A 27,410-nucleotide genomic window follows, 5' to 3' on the forward strand; every position below is an offset into this window, starting at 1 on the left:
TTGTTTTCCCCTGTTATTTTGTATTATTATATTTAATTATTGCTTGTTGAGGCTGTAATTTTATAGTTATATATGTTTATACATGGTATTAACATTACCAAATATATCCAGGTGTTGGTGTGGGTGGGGGGGGGGAGCAGGTAGGGTGCTCACTGTTAACTCTAGCTCTGTAGTATATTTGAATTTTCTTCATTCTATCAAGGAGTGCCTAGGTCAAGGGTGGGGCACTGGTTGGGAGAGGATACGATGGACTTTTGGAAAGGAAGTGATACCCCCTGGGAACAAGGGGGAAAATCTCCATTTAAATACGTTTTATATTTTTTTTATTTAGAAATAGTTTTTTATTATATTGATGTGAGTGTATTAAAGAGCCTTTATTTTTGTGAATTTTATATGCTCTATGCTCGGGATGTTCTGGATAGGGTTTCCCCTTCCGAGGGGTCTCGGACTTGCCCGGATGATTATGGTTGATCAGTCAGTTAAGTGGTGCACCTGGAATGTCAAGGGGAGTAATTCACCAATCAAAAGGAAGAAAATATTATCAAACCTCAAGAAAGAAAGGGTTGATGCAGCTCTCCTACAGGAGACACACGTATTGAATAAAGAACATTTGAAATTATGACAGGGTGGATTTGATCAGGCCTTTTTTTCTTCTTTCAGCTCAAAAAGCAGGGGAGATGTTATTCTTATTCAGAAGAATTTCCCTTTCAAAATCCTAAATCAGATAAAAGATGAATCTGGACGATATATTCTGATTAAAGCCCTTACAAATGGAGAGGAATATGGGATCTTAAATTTGTATTGCCCCCCGGCACATCCTTTTAAATTTATAACGGAAGCCTTCTCAAAATTGATGGCTCTCGGTGCTCGTCATACAATTATAGGGGGAGATTTTAATTGTACTATGGATCCGGAAATAGATAGGATTCCCAAGAGTACTACAGGATTATCTCCCAGATCTAGACAATTAGTGGATTTGAACAAAGAATTAGGACTAGTAGTATATGTATGGAGATGTCTTCACCCACAGGGCAGAGATTTTTCTTTTTACTCCAATTCACGTAAATGTCATACCAGAATCGATATGTTTTTTGCCCCCTCGATTTTTAAAAATTCCATATCATCCTGTAAAGTAGGCAGTATAGCAATTTCCGATCACGCTGCTGTATATATGGAAATCAAGGCGAGGAACAATGAGACATCCCCTCAGCATTGGCGTTTGGACCCCTTCCTGATGAAAGATAGTAAATTTGTAAAGTACTTCTCTCAAGAATTTAAAACTTTTTTAGAAATTAATTCAGATACGGCTGGCAACCCATCAATGATGTGGGCGGCATGGTGGTACAGTGGTTAGCACTGCTGCCTCACAGTGCCAGAGATCTGGATTCAATTCCCACCTCAGGCGATTTACTGTGTGGAGTTTGCACGTTCTCCCCGTGTCTGCGTGGGTTTCCTTCGGGTGCTCCGGTTTCCTCCCACAGTCCAAAGATGTGCAGGTCAGGTGAATTGGCCATGCTAACTTGCCCGTAGTGTTAGGTAAGGGATAAATGTAGGGGTATGGGTGGGTTGCGCTTCGGTGGGTCGGCGTGAACTTGTTGGGCCGAAAGGCCTGTTTCCACACTGTAAGTAATCTAATCATAATCTAATCAGACCATCAAAGTTTATGCGCGAGGTTTGATCATCTCATACTCAGCGACCCAGAAAAAAATTAAAGGGAGAACAACAGCGTCTGCTCGAAGCTCGCTTAAAAGCGGCTGAAACAGCATATGCTGACAGACCTTCTATTATCAAATTACAAAGGATTACGACCCTTAGGACAGCTCTAAACACTATGCTTACCCAAACGGCTAAGAGGGAAATCTTATTTGCAAAAAGGTTATATGAATTTGGCGATAAACCTGGTAGATACTAAGCATTTCTCGCAAAGAAAAAGAAGGCCCCTCAAACTATCACCTCTATCAAGGAAAGTATGGGTATTCTGACTCATGATCATAAAAGGATTAACGCAATCTTTAGAAAATTTTATTCTGATTTATTATAAATCGCAGGATTATGAAGACAGGACTAGGAGGATGCAGTCATTTTTTAAAAACCTGACCTTTCTGGACTTAACTCAGAAATACTTGATGCAATCAGGCAATTTCAGAGTGGTAAGGCGCCTGGCCCAGATGGTTTTCAAGCTGAATTCTATAAAGAATTTACAGGAATATTGGCTGGTCCACTTATGGACATGTATAACTATCCATACAGTCAGGGCTGTCTCCCGCCTTCGCTGAAAGAGGCGAATATCTCTCTTATCCTTAAAAAAGGAAAGGACCCAGAAGATTGCGCGTCATACAGACCAATATCCTTGCTAAATATAGATTTTTAAATCCTCTCTAAAACGTTAGCATTGAAGCTAGAAAGGATACTGCCACATATCATAAAGGAGGATCAGACGGGGTTTATTAAGGGACGTAGATCATCCAATAATGTTAGAAAGGTTTTGAATGTGATTCAAGCCTGTCATCAGGGAAAGATACCAGGAGTAGTAGTTTCATTAGACGCGGAAAAGGCATTTGATAGGGTTGAATGGTCATATTTGTTTTACACATTGGAAAGGTTTGGCGTTGGAAAGGTGTTTACCAAATGGGTCTCAACATTGTATAGTGATCCCAAAGCAGTTGTGGTTACCAATGAATTAGGCTCGGATAGTTTCAGTGTGGATAGGTGCTGCCGTCAGGGATGTCCTCTCTCGCCATTGTTATTTACGCTAATAATTGAGCCACTAGCAGAAGCTATATGGGCTGACCCTAATATAACAGCCCCGAGGGTTGGTACAGGTAAACATAAAATTACCCTTTATGCAGATGATGTTCTTCTATTTCTCAGTAATCCTTTGATGTCCGTACCTCGCTTAATCCAAGTTATTAATACATTCAGTGTATTTTCAGGTTATGAAATTTAATTTCTCAAAATCGAAGGCTATGCCAATGGGTGGCCTTGCTAGTATATCCCACTTTTTGTACGGATCCCACTTTCCCTTTCGGTGGTCCCTGGAGGGTTTCTTTTATTTAGGCATTTTTATTACCCCAGTATTTGGTCAGTTATACAAGGCTAATTTTGTGCATTTACTGGAAGGGATAAGGCAGGACCTCCAGCGATGGGGAGACCTTTCAATTTCCTGGCTGGGTAGAATAGCACTAATTAAAATGAATGTCCTGCCCCGTCTCCTATATCCTATGAGAATGCTTCCGGTGATGCTGCCGAGGCTGGCACTATGTAAATTATATGGCTGGTTGGGTTCCTTTATCTGGAATCATAGATGGCCCCTCATTAAGCTGAAGAAGCTACAGCTTCCACAGGTAAGGGGAGGATTGGAGTTCCCAGATTTTAGGAAATATCAGTTAAGTTCCCTATTAAGTTACATAGTTGATTGGGTCTTGTCTGACCCGCAATCAACCTCGCTGGACATCGAGGCTTCTCAAGTAAAATACCCACTTATTAACCTTTTATTTTCAGACAAGAGGAAAATCATTACGGATCAATGTAAAAACCCTATAATACTAAACACAATTAAAGCTTGGAATATAATGCGGCAAAATGAGGGCAATTCACATAAAACATCCCCCTATGCTTCGATAGTGGGAGCATGGGGATTTCAACCACGGCTTACAGATGTCACTTTCAAACTCTGGAGATCCAGGGGTATCTCATGTTTAGGGGATCTGTTTAAAGAAGGGGTCCTGATGTCTTTTGAACAGCTGTGTCAGAAATTCGGATTACCTAATGGAGACCTCTTTCGATACTTCCAAATTCGAGATTACATACAGAAGAAGACTACGTTATTAGATAGTCTTTATAAATCAGATAGCGAACGTCAGTACTATTTATCATTTATTACATGATGAAGTATTGGGAGATATGGACAATCTGCTTAAAACATGGGATCAGGATTTAGGATTGGAAATCTCTATAGAAACGTGGAATGACATTTGGGAAAACGCCAGAAGAATCACCATCTGCAACAGAACTCAGGCCATTCAGTTGAAGATACTTCATAGGGCCCATATAGCACCGGACCGATTGGCAAAATTTAAGGTAGGAGCATCTCCAATGTGTCCCAAATGTAAAATAGAGGTTGGCACTCTTGTACATTGCTTATGGACCTGTCATAGGATCTGTAGATATTGGACTAAAGTAGCAAGTGCTCTGACAGAAATCTTGGCAACGGAAATTCGAGTGGACCCTGTATCTCTCCTTTTGGGCTTTTCGAACTTACCCTCCCTGGATATGCGCGGGAAGAGATTATTTTCTATTCTCTCTTTCTGTGCAAGGAAAATTATTTTGGTAAACTGGGTGGCTGAGGGCCCACCTGGACTTTCGAATTGGCACAGATTAATCATGGCATGTATTCCCTTGACTTCTTTATAAATATGGTAAAAACAATGACTGCAGATGCTGGAAACCAGATTCTGGATTAGTGGTGCTGGAAGAGCACAGCAGTTCAGGCAGCATCTGAGGAGCAGCAAAATCGACATTTCAGGCAAAAGCCCTTCATCAGGAATAAAGGCAGAGAGCCTGGAGGATGGAGAGATAAGCTAGAGGAGGGTGGGGGTGGCGAGAAAGTAGCATGGAGTACAATAGGTGAGTGGGGAAGGGGATGAAGGTGATAGGTCAGGGAGGAGGTGGAGTGGATAGGTGGAAAAGAAGATAGGCAGGTAGGACAAGTCATGGGGACAGTGCTGAACTGGAAGTTTGGAACTAGGGTGAGGTGGGGGAAGGGGAAATGAGGAAACTGTTGAAGTCCACATTGATGACCTGGGGTTGAAGTGTTCCGAGGCGGAAGATGAGGCGTTCTTCCTCCAGGCATCTAGTGGTGAGGGAGCGGTGGTGAAGGAGGCCCAGGACCTCCATGTCCTCGGCAGAGTGGAAGGGGGAGTTGAAATATTGGGCCACAGGGCGGTGTGGTTGATTGGTGCGGGTGTCCCGGAGATGTTCCCTAAAGCGCTCTGCTAGGAGGCGTCCAGTCTCCCCAATGTAGAGGAGACCGCATCAGGAGCAACGGATACAATAAATGGTATTGGTGGATGTGCAGGTAAAACTTTGATGGATGTGGAAGGCTCCTTTAGGACCTTGGATGGAGGTGAAGGAGGAGGTGTGGGCGCAGGTTTTGCAAACAGACTGCATTATTCCATAAAATATGGCAGCCCTTCTTGAATTACATAAATACAGATATTTCGGCCATCCTAACAAGGGCTTTTATTTAATTGAGATGGCGGACCTGGCTGATCCGGGGCCCCTTGGGAGAGGAATCCCACACGAATACGGGTTTTGTTACGATTTGATGTTAAAACATTCCGATCATATATCTCACTACCCAATTTGTGTGTTATCTGTTGGGTTTTTTTTCTCTTCTTTGAATAATGTAAGAGACTTAATTATACACTCTGGTTAGTTGTAGGTTAGATTAGTAGTTAGTTGAGTTTTGTTTTTTTTCTCTAGGTATCTTTTTTTTGTTTGACAAATTTTGGTTATTATTTATTTAAGATTTAATTGTATATCAATGTTTATACTTGGGGTTTTTTTTATTTGTAAACTTGTAAAAATATGTTAAATTTTCAATAAAAAGACAGTTGTCACAGCAAGATGAATGTCTGGGTCTGTATGAAATAGTAACCCTCCTGTATACCACAATACACAGAATACAATAGCCTTGTTATTAATTAACCTGGTTAATACAATCTGAACAGAGAAGTGCCATTGACCTAACCCAGATCTTTAACCCAACATTTCTAAAACCTATGTCTCAAATGAATACCAGAGTTTTAACAGAAGAGAGACAAGTTCCATTTTCCAACAATAAGACCTCTTTGGAATCTTAGAATGTATTTACTTTGGATTTATGTTGTTCCATTTAAACTTTAATCTAAAGCAAATAGTGATACTAGTGTATGATTCAGCTTTGCAATAAAGATAAAAGAAATCATAAAAGTACAAAGAAAACCACTGTGTTCAATATGTCATAACCTTACTACTGACAAGGAGACAGGACCCAAAAAAACTACCTCAGCCAGTACTGGGATTAAACCAAACTCTGGCATCTAGTAACTGGCCCCAGAAATACCGCTCTGTAAATGTGTGTTTATGGGTGGGCACTTTATTTTCCTCCACTCACCCTAATTTCCCTCACCTAAAGGTATTTATAATGGAATACAGTTTCGCAGGCACAGTCCACCGCTTGGTGAGTCATCAATAATGTATTTATGTCGCAAGTTTAATATGTCAAATATCCTGAATCAATTCACAGGTGCAATATAAAACAAAAGTTGATGCTGACACCACATATAGAGATATATTGATCAAATAACAAAACTTGTTCAAAGAGGTAGGTTTTAAAGAGCAATTTAAAGAGGATGTAGGAAGGGAATACCAGAACTGAGGATCATGATAACTGAATGCATGCCCACTAACAGCAGAATAGTTAAGATCAGGCTGCACCACAGGCTGGAATCAGATCAGCACAGACATCTTGAAAGGTTGGAGGGTTGTTGGAGATTTAAAAAATAGGGAGGAACAAGGTCTTGGACAGAATTGAAAACAGGATGAGAATTTTAAAATCAAGACTTCTTGATCTTTATTTATGTATTTTAGGGAAATTCAGACAAGTTCTCCACCGTTTCCATGATGACACATTCAAGTCATGCAATGATGAAATCAGTTTTGCTAATGGTTCAAATAAATTATTAAAATGTCTACACACTGGATTCCCAGTTTACATGGGGTTATTGATTCTCAGCAGCTTGTTAACAGTTAGGAGAAGTTGAGAAGCAGCTTGTATGCTTTGAGTCTTGACAGTCCTTGGGTAAGGGAGTACAGATATTGGGCAGGGTTATGCTTACTGCAAGTTTTCCAGAGATCTCTTCTAAGAAAATTTACCTAGAGCTGAGGAGAGGACTTAAACAGTCTGTGATTCTTCTGTTGTCAAATGGCTTATTGCACTTTGTATTGACTTTTATGAGGAATAGCTATTTGAATGAGGAAATACAGTAACCAAACTGTCAGCACCTCGTGTAAAGTGTCAGACTAAACTGGTAAAATGAAAGATTGCAAATAATTTGTAAATTTCTATGATGTTGCTTCTTTACAAAGTATAAATTCCAGGAAATAACACAGTCTTCTTTGTTTATTTACATACCTGTTATAGGTTTGTTATTGAAATTCCAGCTGATGAGTGGAATTGGAAGGCCCTTTGCAGCACATGTCAATAAAAGCCTTTCCCCTTTGTGCAGAGATACATCTGCAGGGAGTTCCGTGAATGCTGGTTGAACACTTACAAACAGGCGGATATCATGGCTGGCCTTCCCGGCTGCACTCACTGCTGTGCAGGTGTAGACACCGGCGTCCTCTGGCTGTGGGAATAAAGAGAGGAAGTTAACCATTCTCAGCTGTCTTGGTGTGGGCACAGCATTGTCCAATGCTGAACTGACAAGCTCTAAATGGGCTAATGTAAGAAACAAGAAATTCTTTTTCTCTTCTTCAGCAATCCCTGGAGATCGTGATTAACTTACTTCCATCCCATTCCATGCATTCTGAAAGAGCTGTTAAGGCCAATGCATAATGTGCAGACTCTGCTACAGGTGAGGCAAGTGGTGCATGAAGGGTTGAATGGACGGGTTGTCTGGAGACTTGTGCATTCTCTGTTATCCTGATTTTGTCTCTGTGTGCTCCCAATGAAGTCTCTTGATGAGTTTGTTGGTTTCCTGCATAAACTTTCTCCATTTTGCTTGGTACAAATCAAGGTTTCTTATTAATCAGCAATGATATTTGCTTTGAGGACATTCCTAAAGCATTCCTGCTGGCCTCCTGTGAGTTTTCTGCCAGACTGGACTCAGAGTAGAGTATTTGCTTTAGAAATTAATGGTAATAATTTAATAATATCCTTCCTAAAGCAAGGAGACCACAGTACACAGTGGCCTCACCAATGTCCTTTACAACCTGAACATTACGTACCAATTCCTACACTCAATGGACTGAGCAATAAGGCAAGTGTGGTAAACATCATCTTAACCATTTGGATAGGTACACAAATAAGAAAGGTTTGGAGAGATATTTAGTGAACGTAGGCAGGTGGGATGAGTTTAGCTTGGGAAACTTTGTCATCATGGACTAGTTGGAGCAATGGGTCTTCCGTGCTCTAGGACTTTATGATTCTCTAAGTCTGGTGTTAGGCATATGAACAACATGGCCTGGCCAAGAGAACTGGTTTTGAGAGATTAGCACCTCAAAACTGAGTAAGTTACCCGATTGATACCAGAAATAGAAATATCCCTCTATTCGAGTAAATGCATCTGCACTGGGATTAAGGCAAATTGTTGGGTGTGGAAAGTTTTACTCCTCTACTATCTCTGAGCTGGTGAGGCTTGGTACTGAAACTAATTTATGTTACAAATGTGTACAACAGAAGGAAATGTTTTTTGAGTTGAAAATAGTAGACAATGCACTATCACTGTAATCTGTACCCTAGCCTGCTTCAATGCTGAAGAGCATTTCAGAAACAAGTGCCTCCAGATCACAAATGAACCTAGAGGTATTCCACTTCCCAGTATTAATCTGCCACTCTTTGGCACTCACCCAATCAACATAAACCTAGAGTATAAAATGTTTGAAATATGACCATTCAGATATCACACATGTATATTTCTGTATCATATTTAAGTAACATTATCTCCTGCCAACTTATTGGAATAGAAAATTGGCATTGTTGATATGATTATTGCGTATTCATTGTTTCTGCCTGTCAACTTATGCTGTTCTCTGCTTCTCTAAGTTGTCTGTCCCATTGCCTGGCTTGCTGGTTTGTTCAGGGAATGGGGCAGCAGGTGAGACTGTAGTGAGGCAGCAAAGTTTCAAGAGTTGGGAGCAGGGCAATGAAAAGTGCAGCAGAGAGACAGGAAGTGGGATATAAGCAGAATAGCAAGCTGCATAACAAATGAGGTAGGGGTTGGGAGTCTGGCAGCAAACGACAGGCATCCAAAACATTGCTCTTTGATGCAGGCAACTACCTGCATCATCACTGGCAGTGATGTCACAGGGTCTGTGATTGTGTGGACTGGTGAATGTGCCTCTGTTGCATTGGCAGCAAACAGCCTTAAAACAAAAACAACAGATTTCCAATCCGCAGAGAAGCTTCTTGAACCAAAAACACTTTCTTGTTTGCCACTGCTCCTTAAGTATAAGCGAGTGATGTAACACTCCTGTCCATGCTAAACTCCAAGACATCTGACCTGCAGTAACAGAATATGAGGTCCTCTGATACTAACAACTAGTGTGAAATATGATTTTTAAAAAAATAGTACATTGGTCTCTGTATGATCAATGGCTGAACTGGAAGAAGCAGATCCAACAATCTGATATTTCAACTCTAAATGATAGCATTGGCACAGGGTTGGCAAAACACTAACAGGATGTCACCTGTTACTGTCCATGACAAATAGGTGGTGCCTTATTTTCAAGGAAGGGATGAACTTCAGGGCAGCAGGCATGTTGGCTGCTTTCTCCCACCTTTAAGATTTTGGTACAAGGAGACCGATTAAATAGGACAGAAAAGAAAAATAACTGTTAAAGGGGAAGTAAGCAAGGGTTTCCTAGTAGAATAGCTAATAGTTTTGACAGTTGGCATGGTGCTCATTCAATCAATGAACTCAATTGTTCCAAAGGTCTTAAGTGAAGTGTGGTCACTGTTGTAATGTACGCTTATACACATAGCACACTTCCACAAACAGTGATGTGAAACTGAGAAGATCATTTGTTCTTAATGACGTTACTTTAGTGATAAATACTCGCCAAGTCACTGGGAATAATAGCCCTGATTCTTCACTTGCATCTAAGAGGGCAGGGATGGATTCAACTCAACATCTCAACAAACATAGCATCTCTATAAGCTCCTTCAGTGGTCCTGGATCATCAACCTGCTTTTTGTGCAAAGTGTCTGGAGTGAGACTGCAACACACAATACAACTCTGAGGCAACAGTGTCATCACTGAGCTATAGTTAATAGAAGGCCCTGAAAGAGACAAAGTTTTACTCTTAGTTTATTAATTGATCTCATATGAGTGACTGTGGAATAAAGGTGGTCTAGGAAGTCTCTCAGGAAAGGCAAGTAAATTCACTGCTGTTGCCTAAATCCATGGAACTGTATTCCCAAATTCGCCAGAAACCTCAAAAAAAAGCACACAAGAAAAGAAACATCCAAAGTGACTATGAGAGTAGGCTTGACACCTTTTTTGAAAGTTACAAGTAAGCAATGAACAGTTCCTTACCGTTGTATTTTCCACAATCAGTTCTCCAGACTGCAATGCAGTGAATTTTCCTGATACATCTGGCACTGCAACACCATCCTTCTCCCAGTATACCACAGGTGCCGGTGATCCCTGAGTTACACAGGGCAAAAGAGCCTGCGAATCCTCCAACACTGACAACTCCGACTGACCAATTACAATTGACGGTGGAACTGCAAGGAAAGGGAACATTGTGAAACAGAATCCATTTTGTTCTCCCATATTTGGGAGATCCATAAGAATGTTAGAAATAGAAACTAGAGTAGCCTGTTGAAGTCGCTCCACAGTCAATAAGTCATGGTTGAACTGTGTGTTTAATAGCACTTCCTTGCCTTTCTCTTAACTCTCTTATCAATCAAAAACTTATCTAAAGCCCTGAATATATTCAATCTCCATTGGTCTCTGTGGAAAATAATTCAAAGGACTTGCATGGTAATGCATGCACTAGGAACTAGACCCCCTCAGTATTGTGGCATTCTGTAGTCTCTCTCCACTTAAGTAATGTTCTACTTTTCCATCTTCTATTGCACAACCTCACATTTATTGGACAATCTCACATTATACACCAACTGGCAAATTTCGGTCCACTCACTGAATCTTTGCCATCATACATGTGGTCACTTTTTGAAAGTGTCAAGCAGTGCAGAGAAAGAATCTGTGTATTTATATTGTAATTTCATATTCTCAGGACATCTCAAAGTGCATATTCCATTTACAATTTTTGAAGCATGGGCACTGATGTTATGATGAATATGCCATTTATTTTGCGCAAAGCAAAATTCCACAAGATGATGTCCAGGTTTTTGTCCTGGTCGCATTAGTTGAAGGAGGCATGTTGTCAAGACCATGAGCAGAAATCACTAATAGTTATTTTTAGCAGAATTCTCTGCTCTTATTAATATCAAAGGATGACCTTCATCCAGTTGGAAGGGGATAACAATTTATGGAATCCCTGTAGCATGGAAGCAGTCCATCAGCCCATCAAGTCCATATTAACCCTTTGAAAAGCATCCCTCCCGGACCCATCCCTTATCTTATCCATGTAACCCTACTATAACCATGGCTATTCACCTAACCTGCACATCTTTGGACTGTGGGAGGAAACCCACTGAGACACAGGGAGAATTATGCAAACTACACACAGACAGTTGCTCAAGGCTGGAATCGTACCCAGATCCTTGGTTCTGTAAGATGGCAGTGCTAACCACTGCGCCACTGTGCCACCGGTGCATTCCATCAGTATGGAACTGAAATACCAACAGGGCCATAGGACAGAAATAGAACTTGTTACCCAACCACTATTTCACATGGGCCAATTGAAGACCTAGTTTCCCACGAGGAGGAGAAAGGAGATCTGAAGAATTGACCCTAAGTACAATATCTCAGATCGACCCAGAGAGAGGTCAGTGCATCATAGGAAGAAGTAAAGGAAGAAACTGGCAAATAAAATACTATAATAACACAGTAGGTCCGTAAGTCTCTGTGACTGGTGAACACCTGGAATCCTGCATGCAGTTTTGGTCTCCAAATTTAAAGAAGGATATACTGGCATTTGAAGCAATACAGAAAAGGTTCACTAGCTTAGTCCTTGAGATGCAGGGGTTGATATATAATGAAAGGCTATGTAAATTGGGACAGGATTCTCAGGGACTTTAAAAGACTGAGAGGTGATCTAATTGAACCGTATAGAATTATGAAAGGGTAGACACTGAGAGATTGCTTCTGCTGGTCAGGAGTCTAAAATATGTTCTCAGGATAAGGGGCCAATCATTTAGAACTGCAAAAGGGCAAAAGTCTTCACTAAAAAAGTTGGACGTTTTTAGAAGTTTCTAAGATAGAAGGTTATGGATGCTCCATCACTAACTACATGTAAGTCTGGGAGACAGCTTTTTGGTCTCTTAGGGTAGTGGGGATATGGTAGTAGGTGGGAAAGTGAAATTGAAATTCAAGATCAGCCATTTTGCACTGAATGGCAGAGCAGGCTCAATGACCCACATGATCTCTAGATGCTTGTATCTCTTGTACTCAACTGGGCACTGTCTGACACAGAATTTAATTAGTAATGAAGGTGTGCCAGATGGTGGTCTATAGCCTTGAAAATAATGAACAACATTTCAGGCAGTGTCATTCATGACTCAGTTGCTAGCCTTGCATTATGTTTTCTCATAAATAATCACTGCTGTGGAGAAAAAAAATAACATTCTGGGTTCTTGTTGTGCAGTAGTAGTGTCTCTACTTCCAAGCCAGAAATTCCAGGTTCAAGTCCCACCTGAGACTGAAGAGCAATCACTGTTTAAGAAGGATAACAGGGATAACCCAGTATATTATAGGCCGGTGAGCCTTACATCAGTGGTAGGGAAATTATTGGAAAAGATTCTTATGGACAGGATTTGCATGCATTTGGAAAATAATGGAGTTATTAGGGAAGTCAGCTTGTTTTGTGCAGAGGAGGTCTTGTCTCAAAAAGTGACAGCTTTTTCAGGAAGTGGCAAAAATGACTGATGAGGATAGGGCAGTGGATGTTGTCTACATGGACTTTACTAACATATTTGACAAGGTCCCTCACGATAGGATGGTTCAGAAGATTAAGTCACATGGGATCCACAGTAAGTTGATAAGTTGGATACAAAATTGGGTTGGCCTTAGAGACAGAGAGTAGTTGTGGAGTGATGTTTTCTAATCGGAGGTCTGTGACCTATGGTGTTCTGTAACGATCAGTGTGGGGACCTAATATATATATATGAGAATGTATGATTAGTAAGTTTGCTGGACACAAAAATGGTAGAGTTGTGGATAGTAAGGAAAGTTGTCAAAGGATACAGCAGGATATATATTGGTTGGACAGTTGGGTGGAAATATGGCAGATGGAGTTTAAACTGGATAAATTTCATCTTGGGACGTCAGTTGTGGGGTGCAAGTCCATAGCTCCCCGAAAGGGGCAATGCAAATGGATAAGGTGGCAAAGAAGATATCTGGCATGCTTGCCTTCATTGGCTGGGGCACTGAGTATTGACGTTCCTGTGCAGTACTGAAGGACTGAAACATTCTGGATGAGACATTAAACTGAGGGGCCATTGCTTTTTGAGGTGCAAACGATCCCATAGACACAATGTGAAGAACGTCTGGGAAATTCTCCCTGATGGCCTGGTTATTATTCAGTCTGCAACCCATGTTTCCTCTAATTTTTCCTGCTGCTATGTGGACTTCTGAAGCCTTTGTGCAACAGCGACTGCTGGAACCAGAAGTGAATTCATCTGCACACCAAACAGTGTGCACGGACCGTCTAAGTAGCTGTGCAACCATGCAGTTTATAGTGAACATTGTTATGGTGTTGGCTGCGAACAAACAGAAGATTGGGGCATTGGCAAATTGTATTTTGCAGAATCTTATTGTGTGCAAATTGGGGGCGGCATTTCCTGACACTGTTGATTGGCTGTGATACACTTGAGGAATTGCTGACATTATGAAAGGAGCTCCATAAATGCAAGCTATTTCTTTTGTTTTATTTTGAAATGTTCACCAAAGAGATTTTTGTTTAATTCATTCATTGGACGCTGGCTTTGCTGGTGGGCCAGCATTTATTGCCTGCCCCTATTTGCCCTTGAGATGGTGGTGGTGGGCTACCTTCTTGAACTGCTGTAGTGACCCACAACACCAGGAGGATTGGGAAGGATAGGGAGGGAATATGACCATGATGAAGTGGCAATATATTTTCAAGTCAGGATAGTGAGTCGCTAGGAGAAGAACTTGAAGGTGGTGGTGTTCCTATGTATCTGCTGCCCTTGTCCTTCTAGATGGAAGTGGTTGTGAGTTTGAAAGGTGCTGTCCAGGGATCTTTGATGAATTCCTGCAATGCATCTTGGAGATAGGACACACTGCTGCAACTGAGTGTTGATGGTGGAGCCAATGGATGCTTGTGGATGTGGTGCCAATTAAGCGGTTGCTTTGTCTTAGATAGTCTAGATTAGAGTGGTGCTGGAAAAGCACAGCAGGTCAGGCAGCATCCAAAGATCAGGAAAATCGACATTTCGGGCAAAAGTCCTTCATCAAGAATGATGAAGGGCTTTTGCCCGAAACGTCGATTTTCCTGCTCCTCGGATGCTGCCTGACCTGCTGTGCTTTTCCAGCACCACTCTAACCTTGACTCTGGTTTCCAGCATCTGCAGTCCTTACTTTTGCCTTGTCTTAGATAGTGTCAAGCCTCTTGAGTGCTGTTTGAGCTGCACCCATCCAGGCAAGTGGGGAGTATTCTGGATGTAGGTTTGCTCGCTGAGCTAGAAGTTTCATTTCCAGATGCTTCATCTGAAGCCCACTGAAGATGTTACCTAGTAGGGTGACGAAACGTCTGGAAATGAACCTTGCAGCTCAGCGAGCAAACCTACATCCAGAACCTCAACCTGAGCTACAAATCTTCTCAAAACTTGCTAAGGGGAGTACTCTATCATGCTCCTGACTTTTGATTTGATTTATTATTGTTACATGTACCTAGGTATGTGACAAGTTTTGTTTTACATGCAGTACAGGCAGATCATATAACACAATGTGCACAACGATTGTAGAATATGTAAGAATAAGATCTACTGTAGAGAGTTTGCAAAGAGTCGCCATGCTTCTGCGCCATTTGGAACTACCGACTTCTGCCTTGTAGATGATGGACAGGTTTTGGGGAGTCAAGAGGTGAGTTATGTGCAGCAGTATTCTGAGCATCTGACTTGCTCTTTTATACACTGAGTTTATGTGGTGAGTCCAGTTCAGTTTCTGATCAATACTACCCCTAAGGATATTGATACTGGGGGATTCAGTGATGGTAACACAACTGAATGTCAAAGGATGTGGTTAGATTTTAGATGGTCCTTGCCTGGTATTTATGTGGCATGAATGTTACTCAGTTGTCAGCTCAAGCCTGGATATTGTCCAGATCTTCTTCCATTTGAACATGGACTGCTTCAGTATCTGAGAAGTCATAACTGGTGCTGAACATCGTGCAATCATCAATGTATATTCTCACTTCTGACCTTATGATGGAGAGAAGGTCACTGATGAAGCAGCTAAAGATGGTTGGGTCTAGGCCACTTCCCTGAGGAACTCCAGCGAAGCTATCATTGATGACTGACCTCCAATAACAACAAACATCTTCCTATGTGCCAGGTATGAGTCCAACCACAGACTGCTTGCCCCTGATACCCATTAATTCCAGTTTTGCTAGGGCTCCTTGATGCTACATTCAGTCAAATGCAACCTAGATATCAAGAGTTGTCACTCTCACCTCACCTCTGGAATTCAGCTATTTTGTCCATGTTTGTATCAAGGCTGTAGTGAGGTCAGGAGCTGAGAATCCCTAGTGGAACCTAAACCGAATGTCTGTGAGTAGATTATTGCTAACTAGGTGCTGCTTGATAGCACGGCTGATGATACCTTCCATCACTTTATTGATGATTTAGATTAGTTGATGGTGTGGTAATTGGCCGGGTTGGATATCCTGCTTTTTGTGCACAGGACATACCTAGGCAATTTTCCACATTGTCACGTAGATGTCAGTGTTGCACCTGTACTGGAAGAATTGGCTAGGGGAACGGCAAATTTTGGAGCACAAGTCTTCAGTACTGTTGCCAGAATGTTGTCAGGGCCAACAATCTTTGCAGTATCCAGTGTCCCCAACTGTTTCTTAATATCACGTGGAGCCAATCAAATTGGCTGAAGACTGGTATCTGCGATGCTGGGGACCATTGGAGGAAGTCGTAATGGATTATCCACTCAGGACTCCTGGCTGAAGATTACTTGAATGTTTCAGCCTCATATTTTGCACTGATTAGATTAGAGATTAGATTACTTGCAGTGTGGAAACAGCCCCTTCGGCCCAACAAGTCCACACCAACCCGCCGAAGCGCAACCCACCCAGGCCCATTCCCCTACATTTACCCCTTCACCTAACACTACAGGCAATTTAGCATGGCCAATTCACCTAACCTGCACATTTTTGGACTGTGGGAGGAAACCGGAGCACCCGGAGGAAACCCACCCAGACACGGGGAGAATGTGCAAACTCCACACAGACAGTCGCCTGAGGCAGGAATTGAACCTGGGTCTCTGGCACTGTGAGGCAGCAGTGTTGGACTCTTCCATTATTGAATGTGGGTATATTTGTGGAGCCTCCTCCTCCTCCAGTGAACTGATTAGATTAGATTACATTACAGTGTGGAAACAGGCCCTTCGGCCCAACAAGTCCACACCGACCCGCCAAAACGCAACCCACCCATACCCCTACGTTTACCCCTTACCTAACACTATGGGCAATTTAGCATGGCCAATTCACCTGACCTGCACATCTTTGGACTGTGGGAGGAAACCGGAGCACCCGGACGAAACTCACACAGACACGGGGAGAACGTGCAAACTCCACACAGTCAGTTGCCTGAGGCGGGGATTGAACCCGGGTCTCTTGCGCTGTGTTACCGTGCCACCCACTAATTGTTTATGATTGGATGTGGTAGGGCTGCAGAGCTTAGATCTCATCGTTTGGTTGTGGGATTGATTAGCAGTGTTTATCGCTTGCTGTTTATACTTTTGACATGCAAGTACAATAATGCTGTTTGGTAGCTTCACACCTCATTTTTAGGTATACCTGGCGCTGCTTCTGGCATGCTCCCCTGTACTTTACATTGATCCTTTTGCTTGATGGCAATAGGTGAGTGGGGATTTGATGGACAATGAGGTTTCAGATTGTGCTGCTGCTGATGGCCCACAGCACCTCATGGATAACCAGTTTTGAGTTGCTAGATGTGTTCGAAGTCTGTCCCGTTTAGCATGGTGGTAGTGCCACACACTAGGATGGAGATTATTCTCAATGTGAAGGTGGGACTTTATCTCCACAAGGACTGTGCTGTGGTGCAGCTGCAGCTGGAAGATTTGTAAGGATGAGGTCAAGTATGCTTTTCCCTCTTGTTGGTTCCCTCGCCACCTGCTGCAGACCTTGCCCGGCAGCTCCATCCTTTAGGACCCAATCAGCTCAATATGTAGAGATGCTGCTGAGGCACTCTTAATGGTGGACATGGAAATTCCCCACCCAGAGTTGATTTTGCATCCTTGCCACCCTCAGTTTTCCTTTCAATGTTTCAACATGGAGGAATACTGAACATAAAAAACAAAGAACCTTGAATGCTGGAAATCAGAAACATAGAAATTACTGTTCAGGAATTCAGAATACTGGACCCGAAACATAAACACTGTTTTTGGTCCGCTGATGCTATCAGTCCTGCTGAATTATCCCATTTGTTGTGGAGGAGAATTGATTTATCAGCTGAGGGAGAACGGTCCATGATAATCATCAGGGGATTTCCTTGCCCATGTTTAACCTGAAGCCATAAGACTCCATGGGGTTCACAGTGAACGTTGAGGAATCCCAGGTCAACTTCCTCCTGATTGTACACCACTATACCACTACTGCTGGGTCTGGCCTGCCAGTGGGACACTACAAATCCAAAGATGGTGATGGTGGTGTCTGGGACATTGATTTGAAAGTATGATTCTGTGAGTATGACTGTGTCTGTGAGACAGCTCTTCCAATTTTGGCACTAGCTCCCAAATGTTAGTGAGGAGGATTTTGCAGAGTTGAAAGGACTATTTCTGCCATTGTTTGTTCTGGTGTGTAGATCAATGCCAGATGGTCCATCTGGTTTCATTTCCTCTTTGAGACTTTGTAGTGATTGATACAACTGACTGGCTTACTAGATCATTTCAGAGGGCAATTGACAGTCAACCACATAGCCGTGAGTCTGGAGTCACATGTAGACCAGATTAAGTCAGGATGACAGATTTCCTTCCCTGAAGGACATAAGCATTAGTGCTGTTGGGAGGTTTTGAGAACAACACAAAAATTGCCACTAGGTGACTCAAATCACTCCACAGCATTAACTGGGTATTGAAAATTGTTTTAACAGCACATTTTACTACATTAACAGTGTTATATAAATGCACAAGTGATGGTACCAATCTCACCCTGCACCAGAAGAATCATGTCCAGGCTGACCACCCCTGCCTTGTTCCTGGCAACACATGTGTACCATCCTGCATCCGCAAGCTTGATCGGTAGAATCTGTAGGGATCCATTTGCAAATGTTTGCAGGCGCATCTGGTTAGCAATGGTGCGGCCATCTTTTACCCATGTTACTTCTGGTTGTGGGTGCCCCTCTGCCTCGCATGGTAAAGTTGCAGGATGATCAATGGTGGCTTTATATTCCCTGCTGTGAGCTTTGATAATCGGGGGAACTGAGTAAAAAGTGAAAAAAAAATGTTTCACCATTCATGATATAACAAGTGGATTATATTTTACATCAGTCAGTCTGTGTCTGATCCCTGGTTGTCTCGAAGATCAAACAGTCCCTAAACATGTGTTAAACCAAAGATTTTAACACTGTTAATTGCAAAGCATTAACTCTCATCAGAACCTTACCTTGGACCACCAGTTTTGTCTTGCCCAGAGCAGTGCCAGCTGGATTTTGGGCAATACACATGTAATTCCCTGAATACTCCTCCGTGGCTCTGGTGATCTCCAGTGCTCCATTAGCCAGTAAGAGATAACCTAAGACAGAAACTAATGATCAGTCAAAACCTTGGGTCATGCACAGTGGTAGATGATCAGCATAGTCAAATGTGGATATAATAAAGAGAATTCATCTCTCTTCTTCAGAAAATAATCATTCAACATAAGACTATGAGACTTACAGCAGAAGATCATTCGGCACATTAAGTCTGCTCTGCCATTCAATGACACCTCAGCTGATTGAATAATCCGGAACTTTTTTGTCTTATATCCATAACTCACGATTCCCTTACTGATTAAAAATCTATTTCAGCCTTGAATATTCTTCACAGCCCAGCTTTAATAATCCTCCACAGTAAAGAACTCTACAGACTGACTACCCTCAGAGAGGGAAAATGCTCCTCACCTCTGTCTTAAATGAATGATCCTTTCCTTTGAAGTTATGCCCACTGGACCTAGACTCTCCTACAAGGGAACCAACTTCTCCGCAACTATCCTGTCAAGGCCCATAAGAATCTTATATGTCTCTTTTTCTAAACTTGATGAATATGAGCTCAATCTACTCAATTTCTCCTCAAGCAAATCATTCCATATTTGAGATCAATCAAATGAACCTTCTTTAGGCTGCCTCTAAATGTCAGTGTATGTTTCCCTGGATAAAGGGACTAAAATTGTTCATAGTATGCCAGGTGTGGTCTGAGTAGTGTCTTGGATAGTTTTAGGAAGACCTTCCCATTTTTATTTCAAAGTGAACCAGGATAAAGACCAACATTTCATTCGTCTTCCCTTCCTTTCTTGGTAATGCAATGTGAAATCTTGATATTAGAATGCCATTTCAAGGATACACAGTTCTTTTTTCCTTGTCATCATTCATAATGCTAGTGGTGGTGTGTTATAGCACCAAGTAACTTGCACATTGTAAACTAAAGATACAAATATTGAAGGTCAAGGTTCCGAATATCTGTCCATCACATGACTGGCCAAGAATCTCTCCTACTTTTACCACCTGCTATTATATTTGTTAGATGATATTCAACATGGTTGCCTGTGTTATAAATGCACCTTCCTTGGTCCTGCACTGAGACTCAAATCTACAGCTTTTGGCTCAGAGGCAAATTGCTGCTCACTACATCACAAGACCTACACCCCATAACGCTGTGGCTAGGCATACTCTGAAGGTAAAACATGCACACAATGGCTAATTTCAAGTTATTCATAATAAAGGTAAAAACTTTATTCCTGTCCCTCAGCTTGACATTCCCCACCACTGCTATCTGTTCCCAACCACAGGTTACTGTAGGAATTGGAATTGAAAATTGATTGTGTCAATGATGAGGGGAATTTCACATTAAAAGGCTGTCTTTTTGACAGGGTCTTGGAAGCCAGAGAGTCATTAACGAGTTTATAGGTATCTCTTTCTGTCTTTACATTTTTATTGAATTGAGAGCCTTTTGGCAAACAGCTCCCTGCCGGTACACCACAGCTAAAATGTAGGATAAGAGTCCCTCTATCTCTATCCAGAAATGCTTCCAAATTCATGTAAGCATTCCTTGCTATACAACTTGGGGATTTCCATCTTTGTAGATCATCTCGTGGCACTGTGAATACTATTCCTGTCTCTGAATCAGAATTTTTGGGTTTGAGTTCCAATCCAGAACTTGGCCGCCAAGGAAAGTGGATCCTATCAACCTGCAAATACTTCAAACACATGCCAAGGGCAGATGATAAGAGTAGAAGAGATTCCTGGTCAACCATATCATGAAAAGAATGACAGAGCCTCTCTTGCTATCTATTGCTCCAGAGTACCACATGTATGCAACAGTGCATGCTGCCACTAAACTTGGATTCTGAGGGAACCATGAAACATCTGCACAACCACCAGTCCTTTTATACATGTTCCCTTGAGTAAACCAATTTAATATTAGTTTTGTACAAATAGCCATGTTCCAGGAAGTAGATTGTGATGCACACAGGGAGGATTCTTAAGCTTACAGGCATACAGTAGACTCGTCAGTATGGAGTGGACTTAGTCAGCTCTTAGTGTTGGAAGGACAGTTTGCTACCTATTAGACATCCGGTCTCTGTTTGTAACAGCTGGGTAAGTCTCAACTCAAATGGGCACCTAGTCTCTTTAAACATTACAATACAAATCTGGTTTACCTGACTTGAATGAAAACAGACATAGGAGCAGGAGTAGGCCATTTGGCCCTTCAAGCCTAATTCACCATTCAATAAGATAATGGCTGATCTGGTTGTAGTCTTAACACACTTTCCTGTCTGCAACCCCATAACTCTCAACCCCCTTGTCTATGAAAATTTCAGCCACAATGGGGGCAACCCATAGCCAAACTTCTGCTCTCCAACTCCATTAGCAAATGACACATACCTTGCACCTCAAGAAAATTGAGTGATTTCTCTATCATACCTGTGTTTGTGATGGTGGCACCCTCTTTCTGCCAGGTAATACTGGGTCTTGGCGTGCCTGTTGACTCACAGGGCAGGATAATACTTCTATTCACTACAGTTTCCACTGTGGAAGGTAGGGGCTTGATAACAGGAGGCTCTAGGCAGGCAAAAGATAACAGAAATTCTGCAGTTAAACAGGATGAGCAAACAAGAAAAAAAGTTTTTAATTTGCATAATACTTTTCATAATTTCAGGTAGCCACTGATGTGATATAGGAATTGGGTACAACAAACTCCCATGCATGGTAAGGTGACAGTGACAACATTAAAATAGAATGATTAACACTTTAGAAACTGATTAAGTGTCCACTCTAAACTTGATTATTTTAACACTCTCCTGTCTGTCCTCCTGTCCTTCACTCTTTACAAGCTTAAAAATCATCCAAAACTCAGCTACCCATAACCTAACTCACATCAAGTTCCATTCATTCAGTATCCTATCCTTGCTGGATTACAGAAGCCTCTAGTTCAGCAATTCATCAATTTCAAGCTCATTGTCAAATCCCTCCATGGCCTCCATCCTTTCCTTTCTCTGTGACTTCCAGCCCTGCAGCCCTGAAATCACTACATTCCTTTCATTCTGGCCTCTTGCTCATCAGGACCAAAAATCATTGGATGGGATCCAAGAGTCTTTGTTAACTCTCCACCTTCAAATCATGTAGCATATACTGTGTTTGGTTATCTGCAAAAAAGGAACCATTTTAGAATGCTCAATATTGAGAAAATCTGAATGTAGAAACCTAACAAGTGGAAACTGTGTAAGTACAAGTTGGTAATTCAGGAGACTGTTCTTTTCTTTTAAACATAGAAATATTATCTTTGAATATGTCATCTGATATTAACTTCATTTAGGGTTGAATGTTTTCCAGGAAGGTGCAAAGGGCAGATACAAATGGAAATCTGAATTCCTTTACCTTGCACAATTAGTGTTACATGTCTGTGTGCTGTCCCCACCACATTACGAGCTGTACACATGTAGTTGCCAGCATGGCTCAGGGTTGCTGTGGTAACTTCCAGACTTCCTGCAGAAGCACAACGATTAGAAACAGTTCCTGATAACTGCGATACTTGCGGCAAAATCCTTTGAGAGAAATGATGAGCACTCTCAGGGCTGTGTAATTCTTGCCTGAAATATGTGCAACTGGCAGTTGAAGACCAGACAACCCCTATTCAAACTGGGAATGTCTAATGCAGTTTTCAGCTGAATAAGTGACGAGTTCTCCTCAACCCTATCTCAGACTTCAAGCTTTATGACACCTTTTTTCCCCATGTGCACATCAGACTCCTATGCAAATTGCAGGACCCCCTGTTGAATTTTGAATGCAAGTGGACACTGAGTGCCTTTGAACTGCCCTCCATGGGACATTCCAGGAAATGCTCAAAATTACTGTGGAAGGCTTTTCTTTGAGGGTGGGAGGAACAGAAGTAGTTTACTGTGACCCACAACCAAATCAGTATTCCACATAGCAGCTCCTGTCACCTCTCCCAGCTCCAACTTGCTCAGTTTGTTCACTGGCCAATTTCCCATCATCTCACAACCAGTGACCTGTCACAAAGGGCTCATCTGACAGCTTGCTGTGATATAATCAAATGAGCATCAAACTGGAAGATGGTTTCAGCCTCCCAATGCTGCTATCAGGCAGGAGTCAAAAATTACCCCGTTGCTAAAATGAAAATACTCTTGTATTCCTCTGCGTCTACAACTGCTCATGCTCACTGGTAAATGTTTCATCCTGACTGTGGACACTGTCTCACAGGTGTGCTCACTCTCTGGAATCTTGCCAAAGGGGCTGCTTTTCTTTTTAGAAACATATGACAGTGAAGAGGTTGGGGAAGGTGTAGTCACCATGTCTGACCCTAGTGTTCATCTAAAGCTTATACATATTTGTCTCAGGCATACCAGAATGCCAATCTTCAGCAATTGATTTGGAATGCCCGGAAATTAAGATTGATTTCTTGGATGTAAGCAATTCAGGGGGAAAATTGCAGAGGTGTGAAAAAATTCATAGAAATGCTATCATGTAAAAGGAGGCCATTGAGCCATTGTGAATGCATTCTCTCCAAATGAGCAAATGTATGGCATTAAGTGCTTTTTTCCCTATCTTCATCACTGCACAACATTCCTTTTCAAATTACCTAATTTCCTTTTGAATGCTTTGATTGAAGCTGTGTCACCACATTCCAGATTCTAACTACTGATTAGGAGTTACACCCAGGTTGAGAAAGGAGAAGGAAAGGCAACATCTATCTACCATGTGGGCGGCACGGTGGCACAGTGGTTAGCACTGCTGCCTCACAGCGCCTGAGACCCGGGTTCAATTCCCGCCTCAGGCGACTGACTGTGTGGAGTTTGCACGTTCTCCCCGTGTCTGCGTGGGTTTCCTCCGGGTGCTCCGGTTTCCTCCCACAGTCCAAAAGATGTGCAGGGTCAGGTGAATTGGCCATGCTAAATTGCCCGTAGTGTTAGGTAAGGGGTAAATGTAGGGGTATGGGTGGGTTTCGCTTCGGCGGGTCGGTGTGGACTTGTTGGGCCGAAGGGCCTGTTTCCACACTGTAATGTAATCTAAACCATGACCGGTTCTAAGATGATTGATAAGTGTCCACTGTTTGTGAGCAAGATTTCATCCTTTGGATTAAGCAGTGGGACTCTCTATGAGTCATCCATTTGTCATGTAGTAGTTCTTCCAAGCAGTATGCCATCAGCCATGAAGGCTGAAGGGAGATCACTGAACAACTTCTTAAGTGTTCCAAAAAAGGCTTTCGAGATAGCCAAACTGGTCATTGAGATCTACGTCATATTTGCTACCATTTTTTGCTGTGACTGATGTTAGCTAATTCATCACAAGATTCAAACATAATTTGCATATTTTTTCAGTTCACAGCATCTTGCACCACAAATTAGTTTGAGACAGATCTCACAAGATGAACAGATTAAATCACTCATCAAAAGACAAAGATAACCAGAGTCACCTGATCAAAAACTTATGCTAAAATGAACACAAATCAATTTGAATTTAACATTCAACCTCGCACAAACCTGTGGGCAGGATTTTGTACCCTGGTCCTCGGTTCCCCATTTGAGCTCCATCCTTCATCCAGCTCACTGCAGGCTCTGGAATTCCAGTTGTGTGACATGTCAACACCACCGAGGACATTTTAGTGATTGTAACACTTGGAGAGTCATCAGCGATCGATGGGGGAACTGAAATGTAAATAAATAACAATGCTTAAAACACAGCATTCAGCTTCAGAAGACTTGAACTTATATACTGCTTTCGATGACTCTAGATCCCATGATAGCAAAGCGAGTACTTCTGATGTGTAGTGTAGTCATTGTTGTAAAATAACAAATACAGCAGCTAGTTTATCACAAACAACAATGTGATAAAAGATGAATAGTCTGAGAGATTTATGTTGATCAAGGGACACCGGGGATATCTTGTCTGCTCAACTTCAAATCCCACCACAGGATCTTACACATCTGGGTGAGACAGAAGATATTTGAATACCAGTACTTAGAAGGCAAGTATCATTGGCTTAGCAGACAAGTCTAAACTGCAAACTACTTTAGTGCATTCGAGTCAGTCGACTCAACATCCACCATGTCTTCCTCCTTTGTGAATACTGATGTAAAGTATTCATTAAGGATGTCACCCATTTCTTCCGGCCTCATACATAAATTCTCTCCTTTGTCCTCGAGTGGACGTACCCTTTCCCTAGCTATCTTCTTGCTCCTTATATATGTATGAACTGCATTGGGATTCTCCTTAATACTCTTTGCCAAAGAAATTCTATGGGCCCTTTTAGTCCTCTGTCTATCTTCAGTTTCCTGAACCTTACATATGCCTCCTCTTTCTTTTTGACTAATCTCTCAGTTTCTTTTGTCATCCCAGGTTCCCTAATCTTGCTGTCATAGAATCATAGAATCCCTACAGTGTAGAAACAGACCCTTCAGCCCAACAAGTTCACACCGACCCTCCAAAGAGTACGTCACCCAGACCCATTTCTCTACCCTATTATCCTATATTTACCTCTGACTCATGCACCCAACCTACACTTCCCTGTACACTATGGGCAATTTAGCACGGCCAATTCACCTAACCTGCACATCTTTGGACTGTGGGAGGAAACCGGAGCACACAGAGGAAACCAATGCAAACATGGCGAGAATGTGCAAACTCCACGCAGACAGTCACATAAGACTGGAATCGAACGCGGGTCCTTGGAGTTGTGCTAACCACTGAACCACTATGCCACCCCTAACTGAGTCACTGTGCCACCCTATCCTTAACCTTCATTTTTACTTGAACATGTTGGTCCTGAACTTTAATCAACTGACTTTTAGAAGAATCCCACATGCTAAATGTTGATTTATCCTCACACAGCCACTCCTAATTTACATTCCCCAGTTCCTACCTAATTTTGTGATAGTTAGCCTTCCCTAAATTAATACTTTCACCCAGGACAACTCTTGCCTTATTCATAAGTAACTTAGAACTTATAGAATTATGGTCACTCTTCCCAAAGTGCTCCACCACTAAAACTTTGATCACGTGACTGGGCTCATTCCCCAGTACCAAATCTAGTGTGGCTCCTGCCCTAGTTGGACTATTTCTATTTCGTTTCAAAAAAAAAATCCTTGACACACCTGACAAACTCTCCTCTTCATCCAAGCCCCTGCCACTAAGCAGGCCCCAGTCAAGATAGGGGAAGTTAAAAGCAACTACCATAACAATCCTGTTATTTTTTACATTTTTCCGTAATTTGTCCACATATCTGTTCCCTCTATTATCCGCTGGCTGTTGGGAAGCCTCAAAATATTTGCACCCTCCCTATTCCTGAGCTCTACCTATTTGACTTCACTGGATGAGCCCTCCAAGGTACTCTCCCCCAGTACACCTGTGATATCCTCCCATATCAGTAATGTAACTCCCCAACCTCTTTCACATTCCTCTCCATCTCATCTGAAATACCTAAGTCCCAGAATGTTCCTCTCTCAACCAATCCTCTCTGTAATAGCGACATCATAATTATATGTATTTGTCCAAGCTCTAAGTTCATCTGCCTTACCCTGTCATGCTCCTCCCTTTAAAACAAATACACCTCTGACCACCTGTCTTGCTGTGTCCAGTGATCTCTCCCTGTCTGTTCTTCCTCTTAGTCTTACTGGCCTTTGTTTCTGATTCCTCCTCAGTCATTTTACTTGTTGACCTACTGCTCTGGTTCCCGCTGCCCTACCACACTAGATTAAACACTCCCGAGTGGCACTACCAAACCTCCCTGCCAAGAAGCCAATGCCCCTCTAGTTTAGGCACAACCAGTCCTTCCTTATCCTGGTCCCAATGATCCACATGCCTGAACCCCTCCCTCCAACACCAGCTCTTTGGACAAGTATTCGACTGTACAATTTTCCTAATCCTAGTCTCACTGGCACATGGTACAGGAAGTAATCCGAAGATTACATCCCTAGAGTTCCTGCTTTTCAATTTGCTACTTCACTCTCTGAATTCCTCTCAGGTCTCCTTCTGCCAAGTAATTCATATCAATATGGACCACAACCTTTGGCTGCTCATCCTCCCCTTCAGAATATTCTATGCTTGCTCAGAGACATACTTGACCCTTGCACCAGGGAGGCAACACACCATCTTGGAGTCTCAACTGCGGCCACAGGCTGTGTCTCAGTCTATAGAGTCTCTTGTCACTACTGTTTGCCCAGACTTCGAACAACTGTGTTGATCTGGCTGCTGCTTTCCCCCCAGCAGTAGCGAAAGTTGTATACCTATGTGAGAGTGGAATGGCCACAAGGGCCTCCTACACTGTCTGCCTATGCTTACTCTTCTTCCTGGTAGTTACCCAACTCGACTGTGTCTGTGTAGCTCTTCCCGTTGGTGTGGTCAAATCGCTAAACATGGAATCAATGACATTCTCAGCCTCATGGATGCTCCATAGTGAGTGCATCCGTGGCTCCAGGTGCTCCTTGTGGCATTTCAGGAAATGCAGGTGAACACAACCTGATAGAAGTTTACAAAATTATAAAAAGCATGAATAGAATGGATAGTCAGTGTCTTTTTGCCAGGGTAGAAATAT

General features: G+C 42.2%; 1 protein-coding gene across 1 annotated transcript in view; it reads right to left on the bottom strand.

Moving 5' to 3' along the window:
- Nucleotides 1-27,410, bottom strand: part of LOC122564614 (hemicentin-1-like) — a 421,032-nt gene that overhangs the window by 65,943 nt on the left and 327,679 nt on the right. The window contains exons 77-83 of the mRNA XM_087998302.1: nucleotides 24,361-24,525; nucleotides 22,238-22,345; nucleotides 21,284-21,421; nucleotides 18,769-18,897; nucleotides 18,315-18,584; nucleotides 10,302-10,492; nucleotides 7,178-7,391 (exon numbers count right to left, since the gene is read on the bottom strand). Of these exons, the coding sequence (XP_087854428.1) occupies nucleotides 7,178-7,391; nucleotides 10,302-10,492; nucleotides 18,315-18,584; nucleotides 18,769-18,897; nucleotides 21,284-21,421; nucleotides 22,238-22,345; nucleotides 24,361-24,525 (1,215 nt within the window). The remainder of the gene's footprint in view (nucleotides 1-7,177; nucleotides 7,392-10,301; nucleotides 10,493-18,314; nucleotides 18,585-18,768; nucleotides 18,898-21,283; nucleotides 21,422-22,237; nucleotides 22,346-24,360; nucleotides 24,526-27,410) is intronic.

The sequence above is a fragment of the Chiloscyllium plagiosum genome, unplaced genomic scaffold (assembly GCF_037043375.1).
Source record: "Chiloscyllium plagiosum isolate Xiang-an unplaced genomic scaffold, Cpla_swu_hap1 HiC_scaffold_21, whole genome shotgun sequence".
Classification (NCBI taxonomy): Eukaryota; Metazoa; Chordata; class Chondrichthyes; order Orectolobiformes; family Hemiscylliidae; genus Chiloscyllium; species Chiloscyllium plagiosum.